Source organism: Rhincodon typus, chromosome 21 (genome assembly GCF_021869965.1).
Source record: "Rhincodon typus isolate 14 chromosome 21, sRhiTyp1.1, whole genome shotgun sequence".
NCBI classification, from domain to species: domain Eukaryota; kingdom Metazoa; phylum Chordata; class Chondrichthyes; order Orectolobiformes; family Rhincodontidae; genus Rhincodon; species Rhincodon typus.
Genome location: NC_063352.1, coordinates 49,248,421 through 49,257,091, shown reverse-complemented (window position 1 = coordinate 49,257,091; position 8,671 = coordinate 49,248,421). Strand labels below are relative to the sequence as shown.

The following is an 8,671-nucleotide window of genomic DNA, read 5'->3' as shown; positions in this document are numbered from 1 at the left end:
AGTCCCACACTGATGACTCACTCACACACTGCACATTCTTGTGTTGAACGCTCGCAATGTCGTTACAAACCCTCCCCCACCTCGAGTCTCCAACTTCACACTCAACGCCCCCTGGCCTGAGAGGGGCATCGCAGCGCCGTCAGTCACCGAGGGGCGGGTCCTGTAGAACACGACACCAGCGGCAGCTTATATAAGGAGGCGGGGGAGCCAGACCGAGCGGTCAGTGGTTGTCGAGACTGAGAGTGTGTGTATTTGTGTAGAGGGGAAACTTAGAAACAGGCTCACACCTAACGGAGTCTGGGAGAAATAGACATAGAGAGGCAGACACACACAGAGAAACACACCACGCAGACACATACACAGAGCCACACAGACGCGCGTATACATAGAGAGAGACAGATATACACATTACACAGAGTGCTCTCAGGAACATGCCGAGGCTGTGCTCCAGGAAGGTGTTTCTCTGGCTGTTAGCTGCAGTTTTCACCTGCCTATTGTTGCTGCTCCTACCGGACCAGGGACAGGGCCAAGCTGGCCAGCGGAGACTGGAACTCCGGAGCCGCTCTCTGCAGAGCTGGGAGAGCCCCTGGCCGGAGGAAGAGGACGGCGAGGAGGTTACAGCCGCAGCCCCGGAGCCGCCGGCCCACAGCTTTAGGGAGTATTTCAGTGAGCTGAGCCGGACCAGGGGCTCCGGGAGGAGGCTGGCCTCGCCACTAGAGCTGGCTGCCACTCCACAACCATTCCGGGACGATGTCAGTGCGGGAGACCTGTTTATCGCCGTGAAAACCACGAAGAAATTCCACCGGGCACGGCTGGAGCTGCTGCTGGAGACCTGGATCTCCCGGAGCCGGGAACAGGTGAGTCAGAGCCATCAGAAGCAACTGGTATACATGCGCAAAATACCCTGCTAGTGAGCATTGACCAGAGGGCACAAGCTGGTATAAGGTATAAGGTAAGTCTAAGGTGGGCAAGGGCTGCAGGGAGAGGGTAGATACTTAGTGCAAGGTGCTCAGGGAGTTGGCACTGGGGATTCAGGTTTGGCACTAGGGCACAGGTGCTGCAGTGGTATAGGTTTTGGGTGCAAAGCGAGCAGGGGGTAGGGATAGCTGTGGTAAGGAAGAGATGGACACCGGCTGAGACAGAGCTGGGTTCAGTCTGTGTACAATCCAGCGGGCCACCCGGTACCCTGACTGTTCAGCTCTGCTGCTGCTTTGTAGCTTCAGTTATTATTTTTTGAGTTGGTCAGCTGCTGTTCCTCCGTGATAGGGATGGTCTCAGCCACACGAGAAAGTGAAGCCGCTTCTGTCTCTCCACCCGCCCCCCAAAGGGCGTCTGACTAATTGAGGCACTTCTGCCAGCAAGGTTCCCCAGTTTGAATTTGTCGGGGGGGTTCACTCAGCGAGTGCATTGCAACCTCACCTCAAGGTTATGTTACCCTCAGCTGTTGCAATTGAAGCGTTTGTTCTCTGCTCCGGTCCTCAACCTTCTGCCTCATTCTCCCGCCCTTCCCACACTCTTACATCTGACTCCTTCAGTCTGAAGTTCAACCGTTGTCCTGTTCTTCGGTAAATGTCTATTTTTGAACAAAGTGCCAGGTGAGGGTGAACAGGCTGCTTCATCTGGCATTGTGCGTGTTGTCATGTCTCCACAAGCACACTGTCATGGAGATTTTTAACTTGGTCACAGAATCTGCCCTGCAATAGTTCAGGTTTTGCAGCCCTAGCTAATTGCAGGCTAAAAATTAAGCCATTCTGAAAGAAGTGCCTTTAGTGCTGTAACAGTGCACTAAACGTTTCTCAGTTGTATTTTAAGAATCACTAAACTATTAATGTGAACCAATATTGCTATCCTGGGTATTATGTTAATGTTAGCATTATACTTTTTGCATATTTTGTTTGAAAGTAGCATTGACAGTGAATTACGTTGGAGTTTGACATCATTTAAAATGTACCCAGGACTAAACTAGCATTGTCTTTGCGTATTTTACTGAATTTATTTTTTAACTTTGATTAATTTAACAAATGTTGTCTTGTGGGTACAGAGAGAGGAGGGAAGGTCCTCCTTTTTTGTTTTTGCTAATGTGAGGGGAGAGGGAAGAAGGGCACGATACTTGTCTTTGTAGGACCCCTGGAGTCCTGAACTGAGGACTTCCACGCTCTGTCAGCCTTAACCTGATTAATTAGAGGGTTTAACAGAAACCAAAGGCTTTAAACAACTAGCCTGAGCTGAATGCAGAATTAGGCTGGGAGCAGAGGGCGTGGGTTTAAGTTCCCAGAGACCAGTGACAAAAACTACAATAGGAAAAAGACAGGAGGAGAATGTGAGACTATTTGAGAGCTGGGAACTGCAAACCTTCCAGGGTTGGATTATTTGAGTGAGACAGTGAAGAGAATCTCTGGTTTGATAAACAGTCCACATCATGCAATATTTCTAACATTAAATTGGGATTAAATGATTAAGTTAATGATTAAATTGCATTTTCCCAAATAATTGCTTTTAAAAGATAGGTCTAATATCTGAAAATTACACAGAGCGAAGGGGAAATTGAAAATGTTCTTGGTTCTAAACTTCATCCACTGCCTTCCCCACCCCACTCACCCATGCACACCTTCAGGTACACTCCCCCTCCCAGCCTCCTGGGAATTGGGAGGATTGTCCATGTAATGTGATTAGTAATGGTGCTCAATTCTTGACTTGACTGCGCTTGGCAGTTGTAAATCAGATTCTGGGGATCTGACTATCACGCTTTGAGACTGATAGTTGCAACAAGAAAAGGCGGCAGAATTTGAACCGCTTCTGTGCCGTGGGAAGATGCTGTGGGATAATTGTTCCCTTCAAGCCCTGATACTTTAAGAAAATACTTGGGCTAGGAACTTTTAAAACAAATTTCCTATGAAGTGAAAGGGTTCCAATAAGAATTCTGTGATGGCAGGAAGATGTTTACTGAGGTTCAAGGGTGACAATTTGTAACTTAGCCAAAGCAAGTACATTGACAATTACTGGAGCTCAATAGATTTTCAACGTTTTCTAGATGCTGAATTTAGTTTATTATAGCGGTTTCTGGATTGGAACACAAATATATTTAAAATGTCAATAGTGTTGAAGAGGTTTTATGTACATACGCATGCCTGAGATACAGTACATCAATATAATGGAATAGATCCTTTTCTGTTAATATCACTGAAGACTCATGCAAGTGAGAGGAGCTGTTTCATGTATGTTGCTATGTGTTAATCAGATTAGAACTTTTGTTTGGACTAATCCATCAACAAACCCTCATTTAAATTGAATGACTGTTAGTGTTTGAGTCAACTCTCAACTGGTCATCAGGCCCAGTTTGTTCTTTACAGCTGTAGCAATGAGAGACTTGGGACCAAATGCATTAATCCAGTTGGAGATGTTGATCCCATAAAATCTGAAAGATAGTCACGTACTTTAATGTTCGTGGATGTCTGAACACTGCTCCCAAATTAACAAAAGCTTCACTTAAGCAAGTTGAGGCTCAGTGGTTTGACATGATAATCACTTTTTTAAAAAAGATTCCTTTTTAACTCTGATAGATTTTTGTTAGCATGGCCTCTGTGTGATGCTTCTTAGCTTTGAGTGGTTCAGTTTGTATCCTGAGCTTGAGTGATTGTGGTTCAGCTCTCACGCTGTCTCCTTGAAAACTAACAAAGCCTTTTCTGAAACTAGAGAATGGAGCTTTGGCCTCTTGTGCTGGGCTTTCCATGGGAACGTAGGAGACGAAGCTGTGGATTTGGAAAGGAAAGAAGCGGAGGTCAGGTTGCCTGGAGATGGGAAGGAGTTCTCAGCTCAGTCTAACTCTGAGAATGACAGTAAATGGTTCCCACCTCCTCACAGCCAGATCAGCATTGGCTGTGTTTTTAATGTCTACAGTAGTAGAAGATTTGGGTTATATTAATAACTGCAGGAGAAACCTGTGATAGTCACTTGCATAACCACTTCACTGGCATATGAGAATCTAAATTTGATGTACCTTCGTAACATCTATAAGGTGTATCTATCTTAGAAGTCAGGTCTTCTGTGGGTATTGGTGAGCGTCTAATTGCAATCTTTGTGATGTACAACAATGATAATGATGTATATGGGCCCTGTACACAGTGTAAATCAAAAGTGTAAGTGGCCTATAAATGCTTCATTAGTTTAAGAAATATTCTGTCAATGCTAACTGCTTGTGAAATTAAGGTGTACTTAGAATTGCAAAAAATACATACTGGAAAAGAAGTATTGTGGTTACAATATTACTGCAGAGCCAGAGTGGTAGCTGACACTTCAAGTTGTGACTTTGTCCTGTTGCCAAATTCTGACAGTTGATGAGATGTGGAATAATCTTGAACATTTCATTCAATTTGGATATTTCCAACCAGTGAAAAAATGCATATTTCTTTAAATGTTAGTTTCCAATGAAGTAATAGTTAAACTCACCTTCAGGTCCCATTCTTGACATTTGCAGGCCACCACTGATTTCTATGTGCCTTGGGCTGAACTAGAATATCCAGTACTTCAGAGGCTTGTTTGAACTGTTAGCTGCTGAGTTCAAGCAGGGAAAGTGAGAGGTTAGTCACTCTAGACTCAAATGATGCATTATTTTGCACGTCTTTGAAGCTGGGCACCCTTGAAGTAGAGATTTTGGGGTCCAAGTACAGAAATCACTATAAGCTATGGGGCAGGAATAAAAAGTAATTATTTTGAGGATTGCTAGTCATTGAAATGCCAATGTTACAAATTATGTCAAGCTCTGGTTAGACTCTGGAATACGCTGTTCAATTCTTAGCGTGTGGGAAGGATGCATTGGTGGGAACGCAGAACAGAATGATAATGGGGTTTAAATTGTGATTGTAGTTTTCATTGACTCTCATTCCCCTGAGTATAAAAGATTAAAGGGTTAGCTAATGAGGTTGTTCAGTAAATGACTAAGTAATTGAAGGATTTGATGGGGTAGATATTTTGGGAGAAAGTGTCTGTCTAGCGGGAGAGTCCACAACAAAAGCATAATCATAAAATTATAGCTATACATAACCAGAATCATCAGTCTGGGAATATTTCATCTAAATCCCCTATGGATACCTGGACGCACTCTCCCAGAAAGCAGCTGAAGCCAAGTCAGTTGATAAACCTCCATTTTCAAAAAATGTGAAGGGGTGTAGGGCAAAGATTGGGTAAATAGAATTGAGGTGCAGATCAGCGGGTCGAATTAAAATGCGGAAGCGACTTGCACAGGCTGAAGGAACATCTCCTGCGCCTAACTGCTTTTCTGATTGGTCGTCCTTGAAGGATATCTAAATGAAGCTAAACGTTGTAGTCCTTCCTGCTGCACAGTTGTGCGCTCAGTTTTTCAGCGTTGCTGGCAGTGTGCTGAGTTCTAACTGAAATGTGAAAAAGTGAATCGTAGAGCTCTGAACAAGTTGCACATCGGGTGCAGCCTTTGCCTCCAGGGGCAGTCCTGAAAGTCTTGTAGCTGCCACCTGTGTCCGTCCCACGTGTATCATCTGTACGCTGCAGCAGCTGAGTCGCTGTTGCATTGTTTCTCTTGATTTCTATTCTGATGTAACCTTTTTTAAATCAGTTGGTGTTGGGTTCAGAAAGGAAACGATCTAAGTTTTTTCTGCCAACGTTTTGTGTAGAAACATAATTGAATTTCTCTCCTTTTTTTATGGATAAAAGACACTTGTTTAATATTTCTACTCGATGAGTGGACGGTGCGCTGTTTACAAACCCCAGCGGTTAACATGCGCGCTTGCTGCGATTGTTTTAGTGGATTGGCATGGCGGGCGGTGGAATTGGGCGAATTGTTTCGGAAGGGAACGCCTCCCTTGAGTCTTGCTGTTATGTCAAGTGTTCCTTCACCATATCCATCAAACAAAATAAATTCCTCCCCCCTCCCCTTGTTTTCCACAACCCCCTGCCCCCTTTCTCCCTCCCCAAGAGGTGGTCGTGTCTGCACATCCCTTGGGAGGGATGGGATCTATGGTCTTTTGCTGAGAACGCCGCCCCCACCCCCTCCTCCTTCAACAAGCAGATTCAATGGTGAGTTTTAACAGCAGAAGGAGCTGGTTGTGGCTGCATTGTGTATTAACTCCAGTGGATAATTTCTGTTAAACTAACAGACAAAGGTTTACATCGCTGGAGTGAAACAGCTGGTGGGAGAGCAGAGGATAAAGATTTGGGAGGGTAAAGGGAGTGGAACTGGCAGAGTTGGAAGTCCAAGTGGTCCCCATGAGTGGCAAATCCTCACTGGAGGTATTTGCCAGCAGGCATTTAGAAAACTCGTTTTCTCTTTTCGTGTTTTTCCTGCAATAGTCCAGCCATGTGTTACTAGGATTTCTGGGAGCTGGGAACACTGCTGTTTTTATGCCAAGTCCCCATTCTTTGTGTGCGATCCTCCACAAGGCTATTTTCCTGTGGAAGGGAGGATAGGGCATATGTGACAATCGGGTTCTGGGTGCCTTTGATAGAAGGGAGCTGGAAGCCATACCAGTACGAACTGCTGAACATTTACATGGTTCAGCAGCTCCCAGTTCTGTGATGTAATTTCAATAATGATTCAGTCCCACTGTTAACATAACAGCTATGAAGCACTGGAGATGGGTTTAATGTACAAGATGCAGCAGGGGTCGCACCACGATAATAAGGAACAGGAAGCATCTTCATTCCCAACTAGCAGGTTTGAAAAGGATTCCTGCATTGTATTTACATAGCACCTTTAGCATAATGAAAATGGCCCCAGGTACTTCACTGCAGTGTGAAGAAGCAAAAACGCGACGTTGAATACATTTATAATCAGCCAATTTGTATGTGCTATGGCACAGCTCCAGGATAGGTGGGTCTTGATCTCCGACAGTTGAGATATTGAGAGAATTACATTTTGTAGACTGTTAAAGTACCCCAGAGGCTAGCTAGGTAGGGATTTAAGGAGTGTTCCAAAGTTCAGGGCTTAGGTGGCTTGGGCACTGTTGTTAATTGTGGGACAAAGGGAGTGGGGAAATAGAGCAGTGCAGTGCTATACTCCAGGGATACACACAATGCTGGAGGAACTCAACAGTAGCAATTTCTCAGCATTTGCAAAGTTAATGGGTAACATTGAAAAGAAACTGTGAAAGGCTGGCCATGTTATTTTGTATAAGCCCAACCTCCTACTAAATGCAAGTTTGTTTAAATTTGAAATTGCAGCTCAACAGTCCTTGTATTGATATTTGCATTCCTTTCCTGGTACATTTCTCAATGTCTTTTCGACCGTTGGAGCTCAGTGTTCTGTTTACTGTGTACAGTATAAACACTGATCCGGTGGATCCAAGATGTATCTCGGGCCAGATCAGGCCAGTTCCAGCTCCGTTCCAACTGGTTTAACCCCAGCAGGTTCTTTTGCCTGAGCAAGTCATTTTTCTTTTCAAAAGAAAAGGGCACTTTCTACTGACTGTTTACCTTGTGGAGGCTGGAATGTGCAAAGCGTGTGGCAAAGTGAGCTGATGGCTGTTTGAGCAAGTGTGGCAGCATCTGGAGCCTCCCCTGTGCAGCTATCAATTCACCTGTCAGAGACTGGGAGGAGAGCTGAGGCATTCGGCTCCAGGCTTGGCGTGTGCAGCAATGAGGCTGGGATCGACTCGGCTTTCACTAGGCACACTCTCCTCCAGCCCCGAGGCACACTGAAGTGTCAGCAAGTCAGCTCCAGCACGAACAAAGCAGCAAGAGCTGCATGTAACATCTTTTTAATTAGGGAGAAAGACTGCTCCAAATTCTTGAAATCTGTTAGAAAGTACAATCCAACCCTAAAGGCCAGTGATTCTTGAAAAGGAAATGGGAATTGACCTTTCAAACAATGTATGTTTCATCCGTTAATCTTTGAGGATTTTTGATGAAATCAGAACTGATTTTGTTCAATTTCTACATTGTTATGAAGACCCTTTCCAAACATTGTGGTCTCTGGATTTTTAAGATTGGACTGGATCATCACTAGCTGTGTTGTTTCTCCCCCTGCCCCTCCCCCAAACAGTGTTTAATTGGGTTTGTAGTGAATCTTGTGGTTGCTCGCATTGCCATTGTAAAGCTCCTGGTGAGAAACCTCCCAAATTTCATCCTGCTCCCGCCAGCCTGCAGACTGTATCAAGCAAAGCTGGCAGTTTGCAGTTCACGTCACCAAAGCTAGATTTTCAGTGCACAACATTGTCATGTTTGTCTTGTTTTGTAGATTGGGGTAGCATGGTAGTTCAATAGTTACCATTGCTGCCTCACAGCACCGGGGGCACAGGTTCAATTCCACCCTCGGGTGACTGTCTGTGGAGGTTGCATATTCTGCGTGGGTTTCCTCTGCATGTTCCAGTTTCCTCCCACAGTACAAAGATTTGCAGGTTAGATGGATTGGCCATGCTAAATGGCCCATAGTGTCCAGGGATGTGCAAGCTAGGTGGGTTATCTGTGGAAAATGCAGGATTACAAGGATAGGGTAGGGTGTGAGTCTGGGTGGGATGCTTTTTTTGGAGGTTCAGTGTGGACTTGATGGGTGAATGACCCCACTTCCACACTGTAGGGACTCTTTGGTTCTCTGAACTTGTGAAGCCAAGCAGACCATGTATGTTTTATTATGGGATAACAAGGTGTAGAGCTGGATGAACACAGCAGGCCAAGCAGCATCAGCCCCTCTGATGCTGCTTGG

The 8,671-nt window shown here is 45.0% G+C and overlaps 1 protein-coding gene across 2 annotated transcripts in view; it reads left to right on the top strand.

The window, feature by feature from the left end:
• The first annotated feature begins 204 nt into the window (after positions 1–204).
• lfng (LFNG O-fucosylpeptide 3-beta-N-acetylglucosaminyltransferase) overlaps positions 205–8,671 on the top strand; it is a 21,153-nt gene continuing 12,686 nt past the window's right edge. For both annotated transcript variants that reach the window (XM_020516869.2, XM_020516868.2), the window contains exon 1: positions 205–857. In XM_020516869.2, coding sequence (XP_020372458.1) covers positions 432–857 — 426 coding nt within the window. In that variant the 5' untranslated portion in view covers positions 205–431. The remainder of the gene's footprint in view (positions 858–8,671) is intronic.